Source organism: Bos grunniens, chromosome 27, assembly GCF_055505025.1.
Source record: "Bos grunniens cultivar Pamir isolate PY7600 chromosome 27, Bosgru_T2T1.0, whole genome shotgun sequence".
Classification (NCBI taxonomy): Eukaryota; Metazoa; Chordata; class Mammalia; order Artiodactyla; family Bovidae; genus Bos; species Bos grunniens.
Window position 1 is genome coordinate 3,599,524 of NC_141191.1, and position 23,926 is coordinate 3,623,449.

General features: G+C 42.5%; 1 protein-coding gene across 1 annotated transcript in view; it reads right to left on the minus strand.

Moving 5' to 3' along the window:
* CSMD1 (CUB and Sushi multiple domains 1) overlaps positions 1–23,926 on the minus strand; it is a 2,074,203-nt gene that overhangs the window by 274,794 nt on the left and 1,775,483 nt on the right. Inside the window, exon 27 of the mRNA XM_086379826.1 lies at positions 12,690–12,892. Coding sequence (XP_086235952.1) covers positions 12,690–12,892 — 203 coding nt within the window. The remainder of the gene's footprint in view (positions 1–12,689; positions 12,893–23,926) is intronic.

Genomic DNA, 23,926 nt, shown 5'->3' on the forward strand with positions numbered 1-23,926 from the left:
TTCCAGTGAATATTCAGGGTTGATCTCCCTTAAGATAGACTGGTTTGATCTCCTAGCTGTCCAAGGCACTTTCAGGAGTCTTCTCCAGCGCCACAGTTTGAGGGCGTTAATTCTTTGGCTCTCTGCCTTCTTTACCATTCAGCTCTCACACCTGTACATGACCATGGGAAGACCGTGGCCTTAACTATACAGACCTTTGCTGGCAGAGTGATGTCTCTGCTTTTCAGCACACTGTGTAGGTTTGTCATAGCTTTCCCGCTAAGAAGCAACCGTCTTCTGATTTCAAGGCTGCAGTCACCGTCCGCAGTGGTTTTGGAGCCCAAGGAGAGGAAGTCTTTCACTACTTCCACCTTTTCCCCTGCTGTTTGCCATGAAGTAAGAGCCGGATGCCATGATCTTAATTTTTAATTTTTTTTTAATGCTTAGTTTTAAGCTGACTTTTTCACCCTCATCAAGATACAGGATTATGCAGCTTGGTGGTGTTGTTCAGTTGCCCTATCTGAGGTCCTGGGGGATCATGCTGGCACTCTGTACAGAAATCGCTGCTGTCTGAGGAATGGTTTACAAGCCTTCAGTATGAGTGGGATCGAGATTAGCAGAAAGTTAGGTGTAGATGATGCTCCAGCTGCAACCCATGGACTTCAGTGCCCAGGCTTCCCTGTCCCTCACCATCTCCCGAAGTTGGCCTCATCAAGACGTTCTTTAGTTCCTCTTTGGTTTCTGCCATTATCCATTAGAATGGTATGCAGCTTACTATAGTTTAAATGAGTCTCATAATACTTAAGATTACATGTGTATGTGTATGAAAGTGAAGTCACTCAGCCGTGTCCAACTCTTTGTGACCCCATAGACTGTAGCCTACCAGGCTCCTCTGTCCATGGGATTTTCCAGGCAATAGTACTGGAGTGTGTTGCCATTTCCTTCTCCAGGGGATCTTCCCAACCCAGAGCTCGAACCCGGGTCTCCTATATTGTAGACAGGTGCTTTACCGTCTGAGCCACCAGGGAAGTGTATGTGTATACATATTTTTTTCCTTTCCACTCTAACAGTGTTGCTAAATCTGAATGCAGTGTGTGTTCCTGAGAGTGACGGGTGGATAGAGTGGAGACCACAGGGTGTGAGAGGTGCTGAGGACCTCGGAGGTGGCTGGTCACTCAAGGACAGCAGAGGTTGTCTCTGTGAGCCACAGTGGAGCAGAGTCCTGCCTAGGCAGCTGGGGTGCCAGGCGGGCTGTCCGGAGGAGGCAGACAGAGACCAGGAGAGAGACTGGGTGAACAGCATAAGCCTCAGGGGAGGTGAAATCCCCCTGCCTCTTCCATATCTTTTATGAAGACCAGGTAACATCTACATCTCAGCTCTGATCCTCCACATTCACAAAGCATCAGGAATGCAGCAGGAAGGGGCTGAATACTGGTTGGTGTTGTGAAATGCAAGGATCTTCTGCCATATCAATAAACAAGAAATGCCACCACCATCGGTGATTTCTGGCCTCTAAATGTGAATAAGCCTTCCCAAACTGTGATCCAGCGTAAGCTGTCACACTCCATGTGCTTGCCGAGGAGATGGGGGAATGCAGGAAGAGACGTGACCAAGGAAACTGGATTGGCCCCAGACAGCCGAGGTGCACACAAAAGGCATGCATTCAGGCAGCCCCGAGGCTTGCATCTTCTCATGCACAGAACACTGAGTTCCTTAACTCGCTACCCAGTCTTTGATGTTCAGACTGCCTGCTCCCTTTGCTGCAGACTTGTATATAGCCTGACTCCCCTGCCCACCTCCTTGGAGCAGTTTTCTCAGCGTTACTGAGATGCTGCCTCCTGGGCTGGAGTCCTAAACATTCTCACCCAATAAAATAACACTCTACTTTCAGGTTGTGACTAAATTTTTTTAGTTGTCAGTGTATAAATAAAAGAATACACAAATGAATGAATGAGTGGTCAGTTCATTAATTCCTAGTTATTACACCAATGTGATCACACACATTATGAAACTAAGGGTGACCTCTATTCTGGACAGAGTGGTCAGATGCTTAACCGCAATATTTGTGACAGTGACTCATTTTTTATGCTGTCCTCACTGACTCAGCTTATTTCTGAATGATGTTGTGATAATTCAGTCTATAAAATTTAGGAGCACTTCCTTCCCATTAAAGCAAGAAAGCATAACCCTGCCCAAAGCATCGTGTGTGACGCAGAGTTACATCTGAGGTCCTGGGGGAATCATGCTAGGACTCCGCACAGAAATCGCTGATGTCTGAGGAATGGTTTATGAGCCTTCAGTATGAGTGGGATCGAGACTAGCAGAAAGGTAGGTGCAGATGACGCTCTGGCTGGTTGTATAGAAAAGGGCTCCTCTCTCTCTCATGCTGCTGCTGCTGCTAAGTCACTTCAGTCGTGTCCGACTCTGTGTGACCCCATAGATGGCAGCCCAGCAGGCTCCCTTGTCCCTGGAATTCTCCAGGCAAGAACACTGGAGTGGGTTGCCATTTCCTTCTCCAATGCATGAAAGTGAAAAGTGAAAGTGAAGTCGCTCAGTCGTGTCCGACTCTTAGCGACCCCATGGACTGCAGCCTACCAGGCTCCTCTGTCCATGGGATTTTCCAGGCAAGAGTACTGGAGTGGGGTGCCATTGCCTTCTCCTCTCTCTCTCATGGTAAGTATTAAACACACCCTCAAGGAAAAGAACCCTTTGTGCACTGTTGGTGGGAATGTTAACTGGTGCAGTCACCATGGAAAACAGTGTGGAGGTTCCTGAAAACACTGAAACTACCACATGATCAAGCAATCCCACAGCTACACACACTCACATACATACATACACACATACACAGGACTATTATTCACCCATGAAAAAGAAGGGAATCCTGTCATTTGCCACAAGATGGATAGACCTTGAGGGCAGTGTGCTAAGTGAGATGTCAGAAGGAGAAAGACAAATACTGTATGATATCATATATTTGGAATCTGGAAAGGCTGAATTCACAGAATCAGAGGCTGGAATGGTGATTCCTAGGAGCCGGTGCTGTGGGGGGGTGGGATGGACAGATGCTGGTCAGAGGGCACAGATCTCTAGCTACAGATGAGTAAGTGCTGTGGTCCAGTGCACAGCAAGATGGCTGTATGTGACTGCACTGTGTATCTGCAGGTTGCTCAAAGAGTAGCCCTTCACTGTTCTCACCACCAAAAACAGCGGTAAGCGATGTGAGGTGAGCAAAAGCTAAGGTGGTGATCATTCTGTTCAGTCCATAAATGTATCAAATCAACATGTTGTACACCTTAAACTTACACAATGCTATGTGTCAATTATTTTTATTATTTTTTAAATTCGAGGTATAGCTGATTTACAATAGTAGTTTGGAGCATACAACACAGCAATTTGATATATTTTTTTAATTATACTTGAGTTAACACTATTACAAAACAATGACTATATTTCCCTGTACAGTATAACTTTGTGGCTTATCTATTTTATACATACTAGTCTGTGCCTCTTAATCCCATACCCCTGTCTTGCCTCTCCTTCTTTCCCTTTCCCCACTGGTAACCACTAGCTTGTTCTCTCTATCTATGAGTCTGCTTTTTTAAAATATTCACTAGTCTGCTTTATTTTTCAGATTGCAGAATCTAACTTATATGCAATAAGTCAATTATATTTCAATACAACTGGACAGGGGGAAAGACATGACCCCAAGAACAGGAGAAGTGTCATTCAGGTGTCCTGTTTCTCTCTGTTCCTCTTCCTATCAATCTTGGTGGCATTTGACAAAACTAACCACAGCTAAAAGGGCTTCCCTGATGGCTTAGTTGGTAAAGAATCTGTCTGTAATGTAGGAGACCCAGTTTTGACCCCTGGTTTGCAAAGGTCCCCTGGAGAAGGAAATGGCAAACCATTCCAGTATTCTTGCTGGGGAAACCCCATGACAAAAAGCCTGGCGGGCTGCAGCCCATGGGGCCTCAAAGAGTTGGACATGACTTAGCCACTAAACCACCACCAACCACAGCTAAAACCCCAGCACTCTGTGGAATCCAGAATTTAGAATTTCAGTTAAGCCAGCATCTTAGTCTCAGTAATTCAATGAACAACCATTCTACCTCTGTCGTGAGCTAGGCCTGGTATCAAAGGTGGACAAAACTCTTTGGCCTCATTTACAATCTACGTGTGCATGTGGCCAAAGACAAGAATGTGTGGTCAACGTTCCACAGACCCCACGAGTCCTGAGAAAGCAGAGAGGGTGGGTGGCCATCTGGTGGCACCTGCCGTGTACTGTCTGCAGGTAGACAGGAGGCGCAGGAGCCCAGGGTTTATGACCGACTCATTCCTATAAAACAACCCTACTCTGCTCGGCAACTGGCAGCCCCAAGGGCCTCTCTTGCTATAAACAACAAATGATTTTTTAAAATGAAAATGTACCTATTAAATTATCTTCCAATAAAGTAAATTAGGGAGGGATGTCGTGTAGTTACGGCCGCTATTTACAGGAAATCCATCTTGGGACTCCGAGGAAGCGAGATCACCCTGGAGCCTGTCTTCCCTGGGGTGGGAGGGCCTAGAAGTCTGACCACTGGAGGCTCAGCCGCCGTTTATTTAACCCCCCAGAGTAAAGGTCACTCCTGTGAACTGAACTCCATTTTCTTGCATTTTATGCATGATTAAATGGTAATTAAGCTTTAATGAAAAGTGTTAGGCTGATTACAAGTAACATAATTGCACTCGTCAGTTCTTGTCCTCATGCATTACATGCTGTGTGGAGCTGGCGGGACAATGGACCTTGAGCGGGCTTGAATACCTTGTGAGCACTGGTAGTTCTCCTTTCTAGGGGAGGGGTGCTGTTCTACAGCACAGGGCAGGTAAAGTGCACGGCAGGGAGGCGTGCTGTGCAGCTGCTCCATCAGCGGCCCGTCGAACCTGCACATGGACGTGCAGCACTGTGGTTAAGGGTCACCACCAATAACCAGTCGTTCCTCGCCCAAGGTTGCCTTAACGCTGGGAAGAATGATCATTTTTATAAAATAAAATAAGGAAATTTAACAAATCAGAGGTTAAACTATGTTCATTTAAAGTGGGTATTAATCTTTATAAAATGAAAATGGACTGCTTGGTTTCTACCTGGTATCAAAATAATTAGGTAAAGATAAATGTATAAAGAATTATAAAACTTAAAAAGGTCAACAAAGATGCATACGAAGGCAATGGCACCCCACTCCAGTACTCTTGCCTGGAAAATCCCATGGACAGAGGAGCCTGGTGGGCTGCAGTCCATGGGGTTGCTAAGAGTCGGACACGACTGAGCGACTTCACTTTCACTTTTCACTTTCATGCATTGGAGAAGGAAATAGCAACCCACTCCAGTGTTCTTGCCTGGAGAATCCCAGGGATGGGGGAGCCTGGTGGGCTGCCATCTATGGGGTTGCACAGAGTCGGACATGACTGAAGCGACTTAGCAGCAGCAGCAGCAATGTTTTTTAGCAGTAAAAACGGTCTATCCTGACCACTTCTACTGATAATAGATATTATATAAGGACTATTTATCTTAACTACTAACATTGGGATAGAAGATAACTCAGGGGTGGAAGAATCTTTATTATTAAAATTAGCATTCAAACATTTATTATTAAAGGCTTTTCTATTAACATCTTTGAATGAAGCTGATGTCAGTATTAAAACACAACCTTTTCAGAAGATCAGTAGATGATATGGTTCTTGTCACACAATCAAAATCATCCTAGTATTTTTAAGATTCGCATCACTAGAAAGTTTTCAAGTATATTCAGTTAGAAAACACTTTGTAACCACTGACTATATATCATGTTCTGGACATTCTGCCCTCCAGGAACTTAGTCTCATCATTCAGTCCAGGCAATTGTCTCAGTCATGTCTGATTCTTTGTGACCCATGGACTGTAGCTCACTAGGCTCCTCTATTCAAGGAATTCTCCAGGCATGAATACTTGAGTTTCATTCCTTTTCCAGGGAATCTTCCCAATCCAGGGATCGAAACTGGGTCTCCCGCATTGCAGGCAGATTCTTTACCATTTGAGCCACCAGGGAAGCCCAACCTTAGTCTTTTAGATTGCAAATAAGATGCTCACACACGATGGGGCACACACTGTATCAGAAACATGAGCATTGCATTTGGGGACTGCGAGTGACAATGCGATTAATTCTGATTAAGAGGCCTTAAAATATATTCTGTCCATGTGTGGATTCATTGAGCAAGCAAAGAGGAAAAGCATGCATAGAGGAAAATATTAGGTAAAGATATATGTATAAAGAATTATAAAGCTTAAAAGTTCAACAAAGATGCATACATGTTAGTAGATCTGTCTAATAACAGATATGTCCATTTACTCTGATGTAAAATGGACATATACCAAACATGTGCCTACCAAGCAGGGCTGGCCTCCTGCTGGCATGGATGCCACAGGAGGTTGATAGGGTTGGGGGGCAGTGATTGTGGATGAAAACTGAAAACATACAGAAGGGTTTTGCAGAAGTTTGCATACAAGCTTTGATAGCTGTTATTTCTGGCAAGAAGGAGAACCAGAACTCTCTCTGGCTGAGATGGGAAGACAGTGGAGAGTTCTGGCCAGAAGCAAGTTGCCTCATTAAGACCCAGCCTGGGACCTCCCTGGTGGTCCAATGATTAAGAATCCACCTTGTAATGCAGGGGGCACAGGTTTGATCCCAGGTCTGGGAACTAAGATCCCACAAGCTACAGAGTAACCAAGTCTGCATGCCATAACTACTGAGCCTGCACACCACAACCAGAGAGTCCATGTGCCACAACGAAAGATTCCTCGTGATGCAACGAAGATCCCATGTCTCATAACTAAGACCCAATACAGTCAAATAAATAAAGAAGCCGATATATTTTTTAAAAGACCTATCCTGGCTCCTTTGATCAGGAAACACTTATCCAAGAGTGGAGAGAAGCCCATCAGTAATCTGTGGAGGCTCAGTCCAGGCCAAAAGGACTCAGACCAAGGGGACATGTGTACAGTGGAGAGAACTGGCTGGATCTGGGACTTTGAATATGGGCCCTACTGAAAGTGATGCTGGAGTATATGGGGGGCAGAAGATGAAGGGGTTTATGAAAAAATGACTTCAAAGGCTCTCTCATGAGAAACTCTCAGAATGGAGCTAGCATTCACCGAGATGGGAAAGGCTTGGCGAAAACCAGGTTTGGGAGTGGAGAGAACTGGAATGTGGTCATGTTTCATGTGCTAAGTCACCTGTTTCTGTCTCCATGTGAAACCGGAGGGAGACCCCAGAGGCAGTTGAGGACCCCGGGGAGGGCTCACGAGGCTGGCTGGTAAGGCCCAAGGAGAGACACTGACAGAAGAGAGCGACACAAGGATGTTCCTCATGGCATCCAGCCTTCACAGCTTGGGGAAGGAAAGATGAGAGCCAGGGAAAAGACTCTAATGGGGTGGCCACTGGAAGAAGGAGGACCAGGAGAGGGTGGGGATACGGAAGACAGCTGAAGAAGGTGTCTTAATAACAGACAAGCAGTCAAATTAAAAAGCCCCAGTCAGGTATGGGATTCTGTGACTGAGAAGGAGAGCAACACTGATGTTAAATTCTCCTGTTTTAAGTTTATTGAGGAAAATCTGATAATTCAAATGTCTGAGAAAACTATTCAAATAAGCTTCTCCCTTCAATGATTAAGTTACACCTACAATGCAGAGCTCACACAGTATTGGCATACTATCAAGTTAGAATGGTTTACCAAGAAAACTAATTTAAGACTATTGAATAAATGTCATTTTTGTTTTGCAACAAAGGTCATACTTGAAGTATCAATTATTTGAGGAAAATATTTAAGTTCCACTATTTTTTAAAATTTTATTTTGAAATCATGAAAGTGAAACTGTTAGTTGCTCAGTCATGTCCAACTCTTTGTGACCCATGGACTATAGCCCACCAGGCTCCTTTGTCCATGGAATTCTCCAGGCAAGAATAGTGGAGTGGATTGCCATGCCCTCCTTCAGGGGATCTTTCCAACCCAGGGATCAAACCTGGGTTTCCCACATTGCAGCCAGATTCTTTACCACCTGAGTTACAAGGGAAGCCCCTTTGAAATCACAGATTAGTGCCAGTACTTCACAGTCTAACGTTAGCTTGTATTAGGAATGGCAGCATTATCTAACTTACATATAAAGTACCTCTTCTTTTTATGTTTCAGGATTATTAAGACAAATAAATGGGCTTTTCCCAGCTTCTACCTACAGAAGAGCAGCAAGGCTTCTTGGGCTCGAGGGATAGGCTCTTTCACATTTTTCAAGGGGATTCAAGCCTTTGTTTTAGAAAGGCTCCAGCCTGATTTAGTTTTATAGTTGGATTCCCCAATGGGGAAAAAATGGCTCAGAAACTGCACAAGTGGAAAGCTATACTTTTGGTCATGGGTACAAGGAGGTTGACCAGATATCCCAGCTTGATGCTGAAGGGGGTTCCTGGGACATGGGGATGTCAGTTTCATGGGTTTGACAATGTTCCTTTGGGAACTCTATCATTGAAAATCCAAAATGAAAGATATGACACACTTCCAGGGGATTATTTGAGAAGGTTTCCTTACAAATGTTGGATTTGGAAAAGTCCAAGTAGAAGTGTAGTTACTAGGTGTATAGAAACCTGGAAAGGAACTGTATGGATACAGCTTCTTGAGAAGAACAGTGAGCGCTGATTGAGGGAATCTGAAAGGGAGATATATTACAGCCTGACACCACTTTCCTCCCCGCACCTCTTGTCTCCTGCCCGAGATCTTCACTGGAGGAACCAGCTAAAAGGCACCAAGCTCATCCACACATGTCCACCACTAGGATTGAGAAGCCTGAGACATGGCAGAGAGTAGATCTGAGCAGACGAAGGGAAAGTGTGCTGGGCTGTGTGCTGTGCTAAGTCGCTTTAGTCTGACTTTAGCCCGCCAGGTTCCTCTGTCCATGGTATCCTCCAGGCAAGAATACTGGAGTGGGTTGCCATGTCCAGCTCCAGGGGATCTTCCTGACCCAGGGACTGAACCAGCATCTCCTGCGGCTCCTGCATTGTAGGTGGATTCTTTACTACTGGCCACTGGGGAAGCCCCAGAGGTCAAGATACAAACCCAAATTTTCAGCATCACAATTCAATCCAAGTTTTTCTAAATAATGCCAAGCAATGTTTATATATCTTGCAATTTTTCCTTCCCATAGAGTTTTAAAGACCTCGTAGAAACTCATTCACAAAAATACCTCAGAGTCAACATTATATTTTCACTCTTAAAATGGTATTTCCCTATACCAAATGTTCCTGGAGAAGGGCACAGCAACTCACTCCAGTATTCTTGCCTGGAGAATCCCATGGACAGAGGAGCTTGGTGGGCTACCATCCATAGGGTCACAAAGAGTCAGACATGACTCAAGTGACTGAGCACGCATGCATGCACACATACAAAATGCTACGTTAAACCATAAATGCCAATATTTAACCATTTTTTTTAATCTGCAAAAATGACAATTTCATATTGTTCAAACTAGAACACTTGGAAAACCAAAGTTCAGTTAAGCAAGTTTCATTTTTGTAGGAACTTTAACGGACGTGTTCATGTTTATCACTTCCTAAGTATATTAATTAAATATATTATTTGCATAATTACAAATATAGGATATAAATGTCTATGCTCTCAAATAACTATAATAAAAGACACTCCTTTGTCTTTAACCCAAACTAGGAGATGTCTTTTTAAAAGAGAATATAATGAAGAATGTAAAAAAATAAATGATTTCTTTGTTCCGTCACTTGAAATTTTAAAAGGGAAGATTTTAAAAGGTCAGAAATAAAAGAACATTCTCTTACCAGATAATCCTGAAATCACACTCTTTGGTATTTATGCAAAGGAGTTAAAAACTTATGTTCATACAGAAACCTACATGCAAATGTTTATAGCAGCTATATTCATAATCACCAAAAATTGGAAGCAATCAACAGTTCCTTCATTAGGTGAATGGATAAACAGTGATACATCCAGACAATGGGATATTATTCAGCACTGAAAAGAAATGAGCCATCAAGCTAAGGGAAGGCCTTCAGTTCGGTTCAGTTCAGTTGCTCAGTCATGTCTGAGTCTTTGTGACCCCATGAATCGCAGCACACCAGGCCTCCCTGTCCATCACCAACTCCTGGAGTTTACCCAAACTCATGTCCATCAAGTCGGTGATGCCATCCAGCCATCTCATCCTATGTCGCCCCCTTTTTCTCCTGACCCCAATCCTTCCCAGCATCAGGGTCTTTTCCAATGAGTCAACTCTTCACATCAGGTGGCCAAAGTACTGGAGTTTTAGCCTCAGCATCAGTCCTTCCAATGAACACCCAGGACTGATCTCCTTCAGAATGGACTGGTTGGATCTCCTTGCAGTCCAAGGGACTCTCAAGAGTCTTCTCCAACACCACAGTTCAAAAGCATCAATTCTTCGGCACTCAGCTTTCTTCACAGTCCAACTCTCACATCCATACATGACCACTGGAAAAACCACGGCCTTGACTAGATGGACCTTTGTTGGCAAAGTAATGTCTCTGCTTTTGAATATGCTATCTAGGTTAGTCATAACTTTCCTTCCAAGGAGTAAGCGTCTTTTAATTTCATGGCTGCAGTCACCATCTGCAGTGATTTTGGAGCCCCCCAAAATAAAGTCTGACACTGTTTCCACTGTTTCCCCATCTATTTCCCATGAAGTGATGGGACCAGATGCCACAATCTTAGTTTTCTGAATGTTGAGCTTCAAGCCAACTTTTTCACTCTCCTCTTTCACTTTCATCAAGAGGCTCTTTAGTTCTTCACTTTCTGCCATAAGGGTGGTAGAGGGACTTTAAATGCACACTATTAACTGAAAGAAGCCAATGTGAAAAAGCTACATACTATATGATTCCAACTACCTGATACTAGAAAAGGCAAAATTATGGGGAAAGACAAACTATCACTGTTTGGCAGGGGTTATTTAGGATGGGGGAGGAATGAATGGGAAAAGATGAGACGGTAATGATGGATACATATTATTACACACTTGTCCAGACTCATAGAATGTGCAACACAAGAGTGAACACCATGTAAACCATGGCCTTGGAGTGATGACGTGTTAGTATGGGTTTATCAGCTGTAACACATGTACCATCTGGTGGGGATATAGATAATAGGGGAGGCTGTGTATAGGCCGAGGCAGAGTCTACGGGGGAAATCTCTGCACCTTCCTCTCACATGCGCTGTGAACCTAAAACTGCGCTGAAAAAGTCTATTATAAAAGGAAAAAAGCAAAAACGCAGCCAGGAGAGTACATAATGGGTAGGAGGGGAAAACATAACCTCATAACGGTACCGAAGGTTTTGTTGTCAAATAAGGACAGTACACCACACCTGCCGTGTACTCTCACCACCGTTTCTGAAGACAGCAGACAAAGAAAAAGAGCAAAAATTATATAATCTTGGAACAAAAACATTTTTTTCCCCAATCCAGGATAACTGGAGCAAACTTACCTTGATATTTTTGCCATAAAGCAGTGAAATTTTTACCACATATAGATTCTATTCCGTGAACACGTGTTCACAAATTACTGCCTTGAAGCACAGCGAACCCGAGGTAAGAAATTGTGCAGACTTTAACCTCAATTTCATTACCAACCCCTTAAAACATAAAATTGACCTCAATCCATGTTCTAATATAAATCTTAAATGTGGCTCACAAGTGACCTGCCAAGAGATGAATCGACCCAGAATGTGTTTATGTGAAAATTCCGGTTGGTTTACGATGACAGCTGGCCTGGGAGCTACCACATTATACCACACTTCTACATGGTGCGGTTTGAAGGGTATTCACAGACTCAACTGCCACAAAATATCCCCACCCCTTCCGTCTGGAAATGATTCCTTAAAAATGTGCTGGACAGTGAAGGCGGGGACCGTCTTCAGGAGGTGAGCATTTAAAGCTGCAAACGTGAAGCTACTAAATCCTCGGAGATGACTGTCCTACAGAAGCTGCTTGACACCTCAGCCCTAAGCAGGGAGAATGGCAGGGGAGCTGAGAGCAGACAGCTGAAGCAGACTGCCAACATCCAGACTTCGTGGCAGCGTCCACGGGGGTGAAGGAGCCTGGGCTAGATGTCAGGTGTGGGGAGGGGGCACCCAAGATAAACCTCACCTTCTGGTACAGACTCACACCTGTCTGGGGCCCAAGTTCAGATACTTACTGGTTAACTCAAATCTTTAAAGTATTTTCTTTCCACATAACTAAAGAGAGCATGGCCTTCCCTTGTAGCTCAGTTGGTAAGGAATGTGCTTGCAATATAGGAGACCTGGGTTCGATTCCTGGGTTGGGAAGATTCCCTGGAGGAGGGCATGACAACCCACTCAAATATTCTTGCCTGGAGAATCCCATGGACAGAGGAACCTGGTGGGCTACAGTCCATGGGGTCGCAAGAGTTGGACACAACATAGCGAGTAAACCACCACCACCAAAGACAGCATCTGTCTATCACCATCTGAGAGTGGAGAGAATTTCCTAAGACAAACCGTTCTCTTGATAGGGGTTTTCAAATTTTTATATTTTGCTCAACAAAAGGTCCATCCTGTCGGGAGTAGGGGGAACCTTTAGACAGGAATGGGCCCTGTCGCTCTGGCAACCCCAGGAGGAGAGGACTGCGGAGGGAGGAGGGGCCGTTCACCTACTTGAGAACTGCACGGAGAAGCCGGACTTGCTGATGAAGAAGTCGCTGTCGAACTGCAGGGTGAGGGAGTTGAAGGTGCTGTGGATGTCCTCGGGCAGCGCCGAGCCGCTCCACTCCTTCAGCAGGATGGCGCTGTCCGCCGGGCCGTCCCACACCCGCAGGATGTCGTGGGCCAGCTCCGTGTCAAACACGATGAAGTGCAGGCTGCAAGGAGAACACGGCTGAAAGGGGGCCGGCCGCGAGGGCGCCCGGTGCAGGACTCAGGGGCGCCCCAGCCCGTTCCCCCTCCCCAGCCCCACCCCGGCGCGCCGGTCCCTGTCTGCCGGTTCTGGGTGAGCCTGGAGCCTCAGCCGGCGGGCTCACGCGGCCCACCAGCAAACAGCCGAGCCCGCTGCTTCTGTCCGAGATGGACACAGTGAGGACACGCAGCTGTTGGCTGCACTGGGTGCTCAGGGATGAAACCAGGTCTTCGGAGACCGTCAGCTCTTTTCACGACTCAAAGGTCTTTTGGGCATGCTGACCAAAGATGGGTTTGACACAACTTTGTTCTAAGCTAATGGCAGATTGTGATGCCTGTGGTACCAGTGTCGTTCCCGAAACGCCCCACGAGGTGGCAGCATGCACACCAGGAGAGCCGCTGGCAGAGATGGTCACACCAGGAGGTCACTGTCTACCTGTATCTGAGCGATCTCAGTTTCCGGTATGTCTGCTTTTATACAGTCTATTTTCAGGAAAAAATACATGATTTGAGATACCAACACAAAAGTGGAATTGTGTAGTATAAACTCCTTTTTTTCCTAATATTTTATCATACTTCTATCAGATTTACAGATATTTTTTCAGAGTAACTTAAAAAATCTCTATGTCAGAGGAAGCCACGGAGGTGTAGTTCTATCTATGGCAATTCAAATGGATAAAAGAGTTTAATATCAACAAAAATCCATATTTCCTGAATGCTTTTATCCTCTTTCACTTACTGCTAATTGCATGAAATTTTAAGAAAGATAAAATCACAATAAGTATTATACAAAAAATTGTGCACAAATACTACTTACTTACTTTGTGCATATTATATACTCAGGGAAGATAGCTAACCCTGAATAAAGTATAAAGCATGTAGTATATTTTTAAATGTTCAATTTAAAATATCTTTAATATAGACGAAAGCACAGAATATAGTAGACACTTGGATACCCACATCATTTTAACATTTTGCCCTATTTGCTTCAGATGTTTTTTTTTTTTTAATCTATTCTAATAACACAGTCTTACTCTCCCTCCTCTCCACTTACTCATTGTTTTTCCTCTCACTCCCACCTCCTGAAATCACGATGGTTTCTTCTCATTTATATTTTCATGATTTTCATATGCATATATGTGTATACATATTTCCAAAAATATATAGTACTATTTTGTCTGTTTAACAATAATTACATAATAGATGTAATTTTGGCATGTATGTGCTTGTCTCATGTTCAGGTTGCTTTTTTTTTTTTTAGCTTTTATGTGTAGCTTTGTTTGTTTCTGTATGTGATCACTCTGCATAGCTCGTGGAATCTTAGTTCCCTGACCAGGGATCAAACCTGGGCCGTCAGCAGTGAAAGTGCAGAGTCTTTACCACTGGACTGCCAGGGAATTCTCTCAAGTTGCTTTTTACATTGAGTATTAGGTGAAATTCCTCTAAACTAGAGATGTAGACTTTGGTAACTTACTTTAGAAGCAGAATAAATGCTTCACGTGTCTAGGTCTCTACTGAGACTGAGATAGTCACTCTCTATATTTTATGGTGATAAATGGTGCTCATCCTTGGATCTCTCTAGGCTCAGAAAGAGAAATGGCAAAGTTGTTCTCCCTGTGACTATGGCTACGTACAGTCTCACAATAAACTACAAAGGGCTCCGTGTTGTCACGTCTTTATACCTGATGACATCAGCCTATAATAGTTGTAAAAAGAGAAAATCTGACGGTCATGGGAAGGTCTCTTGTTTAAATGACATCTCCCTGAATATTTGTGAGGTTGAACATACTATTGTGAGTCTAAGCCAAACCCCCTTCAGTATACCCTTCAGTTCAACAATTCAAGGGCACCGACTCTTGAGCACCGACTATTATCAGGCACTCTTCTAGGAATTTTGGATATATCAGTGAACTAAAGGAAAAACCCTGCCTTCATGGAGCTTGCACAGTTGGTAATGGCAAGAGATGAGCAAAAAAACCCAGAAACTGTAAAAAATAAGAAAGTCTCATGTTCGTAGGTGGTAAATGTCACTGAGAAAAGAAAAAACAAAAGCAGAGCAGAATAAGCAGCATCAGCCTTGACAGGATTGAAGGGTGGGGAGGAGACTTAGGAATCAAATGACATGGCTGGATAACCCATGTATTTAAGAATTAAATGAGATGGCTGATAACCCATATTGGTGAGGAGAGCCTTGAGTAGAGACTTGAAGGAGATGAGAGGTTTGTTATATTTGATGAGAATCTTCCTGAACTAGGGATCAAACCCAGCCTCCTGCATTGCAGGCAGATTCTTTACTATCTGAGCCACCAGGGAAGCCCCACATTTGATGAGAGGGCAGAGAGAACCCAGCAAAAGCCCAATACAGAGGGCACACCTTCAGCGTTTGAGACCATGCAGGCAGGCAGTGTAATGAGAAGAGAAAGGGCCTGTGGAAGAGGCACTAAGGCCAGAGAAATATGTGGGTGGTGGATGGGGGTATGAAAGGGTGAGGCCCAGGGCCTGGAAGCTTATTCTGCGGGTTCTGGCTCTCACCCTGGGTGATCCACCAGGGTGGTGTTTGTGGTGAAGCAGTCTCCCCACCTGTGATTTAGAAAAAAAAAAAAATCTACTCTGTGCTTGTGTTGACAACAAGCTCTCTAGGGAAAGGCAGAACCGAGAATCAGATGTGTGCTGCTTAGAGGAGTGGGCCGGGGAACATTGAGCAGCTGGCAGATTCTGGGCACAGTGTGATGGTGGGAAACACGGCTGTGGGAGGCCTGTGGGGTGAAGAGAGGATGCGAGGTCACTTGAGGGTTTGTGCATAAGGAACCAGAACCATGGGGAAGTCACAGCTGAGCGGGGGAGGGTGCAGGTACAGGGGTCGTGGCGTGGGAAGACCAGACGTTCTGGTTTGGGCCTGTGAATTCAGGATGCCTGCTGGACAGTGAGCAGCCGGCTGCTCATGCCAATCTGGAGCTTTGCAGGGAAATCTGGAAGGAAAGAGTAAACCTGTGTGTTCAGCAAATAAATGGCTTTAACCATGGGACTAGACGAGACCATCATAGGTCTTAGGGAGAGGGAAGAAGAGGCTCGAGACTGAATGATCCCATCACATCAGATTGGCCACTGCTGTGATGCATGCTGCGTCTCTTAGTACTGTTTGTGTATGGTATTGTATTCTTGTGGAAAGATTTTATTACATACTCTTATCATTTTAAGAAAAATTCCCTGCTGCTCACTATGCCAGGAAGGTTTTTATCTAGTTATGCTGTTGATCATGAAAATGCATTCAATTCTATTAAACTACTTTTTCTAAACCTGTTTAGATGATCAGACAGGTCATTTTTCTTACTATATAAATAGGAGTAATTTTAGAGTTCAGCTCTTTATTTCTGGCTCTTGTTTTTGATATGAAGGTTATTTTAGTCTTATTAAGTGGATCAGCTCATTTTTCTAGTTTTTTCTTTTGCCTGGAAGATTTTTCCAATATATTGACATAATATAATCTATTATTTTCTTCAATGTTGTAAAAATAATTTCTATTGTAGGAGTGTATTTCTATTCCATTTCTAATATTGGTTATTTAGGTTTCCTGTATTTATCTGAATATGTCTGTTATTTTTCTACTCAATGATACTTTTTTCAAGAATCAGTTTGTGGTTTTGGTAATTCTCTACATTGTTTTTTCCATTAATTTATTTTACTATGTTTGCTGCTTTTCCACTCTACTTTTTTGAATTTATTTTGATACTATGTTCTAAATTCCCTTATCTGGAAGCTTAACTTACTGATCTTCAAGTGATCTTCTTTTTCTAATACTTGCATTTAGGGCTGTAAATTTCACATTAATCTGTTAATCATGTGTCTTTTATTTTCAAGATGGAGAATGCATTTTGTTACTTTCTTACTATACTTCTCTATTTATATTACATTTTGATCAGGATGTGGAGTATAGAAGAAAGTGATTTTCTGTTTTATTGATTTTTATTGATTAGCTTTCTTCTAGTTTGTGATCATATCTGTACATATTTCATATTTACTTGAACAGAATGTGCAAATTCTACTTGAAGGCTGTATAACTCCTTTAAGTAAGTTCAGTAATTGCATGGTTCAAATCCTCTGTAACCTTACTGATGTGTTACCTGTTTGATTTATGAGTCATAAAGAATTATAAGAGGTGTGCTGTGCAATTTCCAGTGTCTCCAAATAATGTATTTACTTTGTTTGTATTAAACTATGTTCCTAGCTGGATACTAGTTTCTCCTAAGAGTCATATATGCCTGGTGAATATACATCAAATAGTATTTTGTGTGTTCACAGTAATTACATAGGCATTCCCTGGTGGTCTAGTGCTTAGGACACCAGGCTTTCACTGCCATAGCCAGGGTTCAGCCCTTGGTCAGGAAAATAAGATCCCACAAGCTGCAAGGAATAGCCAAAATAACTTGCAAAACTGGAACTCTTGTAAAGGGATGATAGGCAGTTTGAATATAGATTCCAGGTTGACAGTTTTATATATATAACTATCTGGTTCATGAAAAAGATTGCACTGCAGTTAAAGGAGAAACACTGGCTTATCAACAAATGGTCAATTGAACTGCACTGTGGACAAAAAAAATTCCTTGGGTCTTCTTCATAATACACAAAAATTAATTCCAGATGGAATGAAGACATGTAAATGTGGAAGATAAAATAAGTCTTCTTCAAAAATCCTAAGATAATGTTTTTATAATTTTGGAGAGGCAAGATTTCTTAAATTGGACACAAAAACGTTAAGATAAAAATTGATATAACTCAATTTGAATACAGATAAACACACTAGCCATGAAAGAAAAATAAGCCAAAATGAATTTGATTCATTGAAATGGAAAACTTGTCTTTAACAAAAGACATCATTATGAAACCAGAAAGATAGACCAGAGTATAAGAATATAGCTGCTGAATATAGAGCCAACAAAAGGTTGCATTCAGATGTATAAAAACTGTATACAAATCAATAAGTAAAAGACAGGTATACCCATATGAAAAGAGATGGACAAAAGACTTCAACTGAAAATTCATAGAAGAGGATACTCAAGAGACCAATAAATATAAAAAAGTGATGGCCATGATCAATCATCAGGGAAAAGCAAATTAAAACAACTATGTACCTGCTAGAATGACTAAAACGAAAGACCATCAAGGCCAAGCACAGTGAAAGCAGAAGTACCTGGGAGGGACCCACACTGTGATGGGAGTGCGGAGGTGTGGCCACATCAGGAGATCATCTGGCAGCACCTACAACAGCTGAGTGCAGTGCATGCCCCAGAGAAAAGCACACACACAATCACCGCACAATACACGAAAGCACACTCAACACAACACCATCAACACACAGAATGAATGAATAAATCATGGTCTACTAATGCAATGGAATAATTTTCCTGTACCAATGGGAAGTACGGTGGAGGAAATCAAGACACACTGGAGAACTTGATTTTCATAAAGTTCAAAGTAAGGCAAAAACGCCTCTGAAGTTAAGATAGCCATTATCCTTAAGAATGAATGGAGCCTGAATGGAGCTCAAAGAGCACACCCTGGGCTCTGATCTGATTGCTGGCTCCACTGGGAGTTTTGATAAATAAGCCGTTCAGTTGTGATTGGGATAATCTTATGTGCCTACGATCCATGCTAATGAGAAGACATAGACAAACACATGAAGATCCACCCTGGGGCTGTAAGTTTTGCCATTTGGGAAATACCATGCAAATTCACAAATGATATTGTGGTTCTTGTTTAGTAACTCAGTCATGTCTGACTCTTTGCGACCCCATGGACTGTATAGCCCATCAGGCTTCTCTGTCCATGGAGTTCTCCAGGCAAGAATACTGGAGTGGGCTGCCATTTCCTTCTCCAGGGCATGTTCCTGACCCAGGGATTGAACCCCTGTCTCCTGTACTGGCAGGCAGATTCTTTATTACTGAGCCACCAGGGAAGTCCAACAATGATATAACAACATTTTAATATAGATAAAGAAATGGTCATTTTTCATTAAAAAATAATGAAAGTCAATATGCAGACATTATACTACTAGGTAGGGAAAGTTTAAAACCTGATTTTAAAAAGTACCATCCTAAAGAAACTACTATTTATTTCAGACACAATCATTCAAGAAAAAAATACACTTTGCTGAACATTTAATTTTCAAGCACTTGGATTTTTCAAAAACTATATTTGATATTAATTTCTCATTTAAATGCTTTATTCTCTGCAATCACCCTCGTTGTTTTATTGAGGCTTTCATGGTTAAGTCAAGGATTTCTCCTAGTAAATGTCATATTGCACTTGAAAATATGTGGGTGATTTTCACATATCTTTTGATATTGATTTCTAACATAATTCCACAGAGATAAAGAGAACAGACTCTATGATTTCAACGCCTTTAGACCAGGAAATTTTTGCACCTTGTTTTATGTCCCTGTATGTGTTACAGTGTCTCCTGGTTTATAGTGTATGGGAACTTGAACAGAATTTGTATCCTGCTATTGTGTGAAAATTGTGTAAATCTTAGTTATGTTGAATTTGTTCATTGTGCTTTCCTGATCTACTGTATCTTTCTACTTTTCTGTCTATTCATTCCATTAATTTTTGAGACTTTGGTAATGAAACTCCAACTAAAGATCTTAATTTATCTACTTAAAAATAATTGTAATATATAGTGGAACTGTTTGTAACTTTCCAAGTCTCCTGTAAAGGTGTTATCATATTTTCACAATTTAAAAAATAAGAAAAGAGAGAGAAAATACACTTTGCAATGCACAGTGTCACAAGCTTTAATACATGTGGACAGAGCACCGGATGAACAAAGTGTCAGGTATGTTTATTCTGTTCAAGTTGCCTGGGAAGGGTCTTGTCAGGCAGAGAGAAATAGCAATGATAATCCAATAAGAGGATGAGACAGAAAGTGACTAAACAAATACATTCATGAACACACGAGGAGTGTGAAAATGCAAAAGTTACAACAAGTAAAATGATGTAAAGATTTTCTTTTCTACCAGATTGGCCAAGATAATGACACTTCATTCTGTTTCCATGAGAATGTGGAGACTCCACCTTTTTCATATGCTATTGGAGGCCATATCTTCTCTTTTTAAAAGCAATTTGGTAATGGCCATAAAGATTTAAATGTGCATAAACAGCAAGTATAGCTTTAGAAATTCATCATAGGAAGTACCCTCGAGGTGATATACTGGGAAGATGTTAGCATGGCTGATATAAGTGAAAAGCTGAAAACAATCTGAATATCCCAATAGGGTACAGTTTAAATAAATTATGGTGCATTCAGGCAATGGAATCTTCTTCCATGACTAAATAGAATGAGGTGGAATTACAAGTAAGGATATAAAACTTTGACCATGTTTATTGACTGAAGAAAATCTTCAGAATAATATTAAGGTATGATACTATTTTTCAAAAATAATTAAACAAGTAGACATTAATTAATTGTTTAAACAATTAAACATATATATATATACATATATATATATGTTTCCTTTAAGAAGTTACACAACTATACACCAAATTTTAAACTGATGTTATCTTTTGCATCTAGGATTATAGCAAACTACTTTCCAGGCTTTTTATCTTCCTGCCACAGTTTTCTAATATTTCAAAAATTGAGAAAATAAATAACTTTGAATATCATGAAGCTGAACTTGAGTTTATTCTGCACATAATGAGCAAAGTATGTATATTTTTAAAGTTGGCAAGTAATATGATCAGCTTTGTTTGCTAGAGCTATTTGTATTAAGACACATGATTCAATCATTTGACCCAGAAAGAATGTTTCTAAGAATTTATTCCAAGGTGTTAATTATCAATAGAAGCAAAGCTTTACTTGTGATGCTATTTGCCATATAATTACATGTAATATTGAAAACTAGAAATGATGAAAATTAGAAATTTTGTAAACAACCATCAAGAGAAATAATATTTAATTGTGGTCACCCATACTGTAGCTTATGTAAAGGTTCATGTAAGGCAGGGTGGATTGGAGGGGAGTTTGGGGGAAAATGGATACATGTATATGCATGGTCACAAAGAGTCAGAAACAACTGAGCAACTGAGCTGAACTAAACTGATATGCATGGCTGAGTCCCTTCGCTGTTTACATGAAACTGTCACATTTTGTTAATTGGCTATACTCTAATACAGAATAAATAAAATTTTTAAATGTCCATATAAGACATACGTCAACATGGTAACAATGACGTCCAATATGGGGGAAATGCATGCCTTTTTAAAATGCTTTTGAAGATGTCTATACATTTATTTTTCAACCATATAAAACTAATATCATAATTAAAAAAATAAAACAGGTTCCTTAAGTGTGGGAGCAGTGGTTGGAAGAAAGCCAGGCAGGATGGTCGGATAACAGGCCCAGTGAATCATGGGGGTCTGGACAAGGGGGCTCCAGACATGGAATTACCGAGATGTGCAGCCACACAGGTATGGAAGGGAGGGAGGAGCCCTGATACTAAGAGGCTGGCCTGGATGTTTTGCTGTGTAGTGACAGCCCTACTTCAGAAGGAAGGGGTGGTGGGACAGACACTGAGTCCAGAGAAGAAAGCAGATTATTTTTAGATGAGATGATAAAAATAAAATTCTGGTTCACCTTTTAACTCGGTCCCCAAGGATGGGAAGAATCTAGAGGTGGGGCAACAGTCAGAAACTGCAAGGAGCACAGGTGGAAAGCGAGCCGTGATGACAAAGCTGGGATCAGAGACTCCCGCACACTTCATCTGTGCTGAGCATAACGTGCACGTGAGTCATCGGGCCAAACCCGTAGGGGACCAGACACCAAGTCCAGAGGGTGTTTCTGTCTGTCTAAGGAGCTTACACCTGCCGATTAGCCAAGGCATGCCTGAGAGCACGGAGAAGGCAATGGCAGCCCACTCCAGTACTCTTGCCTGGAAAATCCCATGGATGGAGGAGCCTGGTAGGCTGCAGTCCATGGGGTCGCTAAGAGTCGGACACGACTGAGCGACTTCACTTTCACTTTTCACTTTCATGCATTGGAGAAGGAAATGGCAACCCACTCCAGTGTTCTTGCCTGGAGAATCCCAGGGACGGGGGAGCCTGGTGAGCTGCCGTCTATGGGGTTGCATAGAGTCGGACACGACTGAAGCGACTTAGCAGCAGCAGCAGCAGCCTGAGAGCAGGAGGGGGTGAAGGGTGGATTTGGGAGACTGGGCAGGGAGAAGGTTAGAGTAAGAGCAGAGTAACAGCCCATGAAGTGGGAACCGGGCACCACGGATAGAAAAGACACAAACAAGGGGAGAGCTGACAAGTTTTTGGCTCACGTGCAGCTGATTGTTTTTTTCTCAGAGCCTATTATGAACAGATATATCAATAAATTAATACCTGTTTTTTTTCAGTCGGGAGAATACTGGAGATTGGGGAGTGAAAAATAAGGATGAGCAGAACATATTATTGAAAATAAAAACCTCCACCATTTGGAGGAAGACAAGCATTAACAAAGATCAGGAGTAAAGAGGCTTGGAGGAAATGATAATAGTTATCCTGAAGGTGTGTCTGGAGGGTTTCTGTGAGGCATTTGTCTTTGGAACAGCAGCCATGCCAATCTCCCACACCTCAATTAACTATTTCTCCTAAACCCCATTCATATGTGATTAGAATTTCACTTCCAGAGTTAATCACTTTTCAGCTCTTCCTACACTTTCATTTTCATTGGCCAGTTCCCTTTCTGATGATCCATTTTTGTAGTGTCAAGTGGGATTACTGGGAGACAAGGAAGAAATCCAAGGACATGATTTGCTGTCTGTGTTTGAACTAAGCGCAGATGCCTGGTGAGTGATCCTGCACTGGAAGGTACATGGCATGATCAGGTGTGTCTGTGGTTTGTACTGAGACTGAAGGGCTAAGAGGAAGTCTGTGCTTCATGAAACCCTTCATGGCACATCTGCAAAGGTAACTAAATGTGAATGAACCCTTTTATTGCGGCACTGGCGTAGTTCCATGAAGCAAGGTGACTACAATTGCTTGTATCAGGATCTTGCACCTGTGAGAGGTGCCTGCAGGGTTCTGCCCCCCACCCCCTGCAGGTGGCTGGTCTGGTTCCCTAAACCCTGAAGCTGCTTCCCTGGCTCCAGCTAAGGAGTGCTGGGGTCCAGCCTCACACATGGGGCAGACTTTGAAGAGCTACTGCTCTCTTTTCTTTGGAGGGCTGGAATTCTCTTGACTGCTATTTCCTCATGTTATCCACAAAAATAAATGGGATATCCCACTGTGGTCCTAAAAGAAAAGGAGCATTTGAGATGTTTTGATTCCTGTCCCCGAGCCTGTCGGTCATGTCATCAAAAAACTTGTGACTCATACTCCAGGCACATTTACCACAGCTTGACCTCAAACTCAGAGAAAAATGTCCAGTTAAGTGGAATCATTTTCTGAGTCTGTGTCTCACAGGGATCTTGAAAGTTGGTCAAAAATAATTTAAAATTATCCTAGATCTACAGACCAGATCTTTCCCCTAATTTCTATATAGCCCAGCACAGCCAAACCACAATCCACATTGTGCTTTCTTTAAAAGTTTGCACAGGAGCAGTTTTGACAGTCTTAATGCATGTTTAGTGGTGGTGGTTTAGTTGCTAAGTCATGTCTGGCTCTTGTGACCCCATGGACTGTAAGCCCACCAGGCTCCTCTGTCCATGGGATTCTCCAGGCAAGAATATTGGAGTGGGTTGCCATTTCCCTTCTCCAGGGGATTTTCCCGACCCAGGGATTGGACCTGGGTCTCCCGCACTGGAGCTTTCCCGGTGGCTCAGCTGGTAAAGAATGCATGTTTGATAGGCTTCTAATGTTTTCAATACTGCATGAGCTATTTCTAATAGAATCCCCTGATGCTGGGAAAGATTGAAGGCAACAGAAGCGGGCAGCAGAGGATGAGATGGTTAGATAGCATCACAAATTCAATGGACATGAATTTGCGCAAACTCCGGGAGGTAGTGAAGGACATAGGAGCT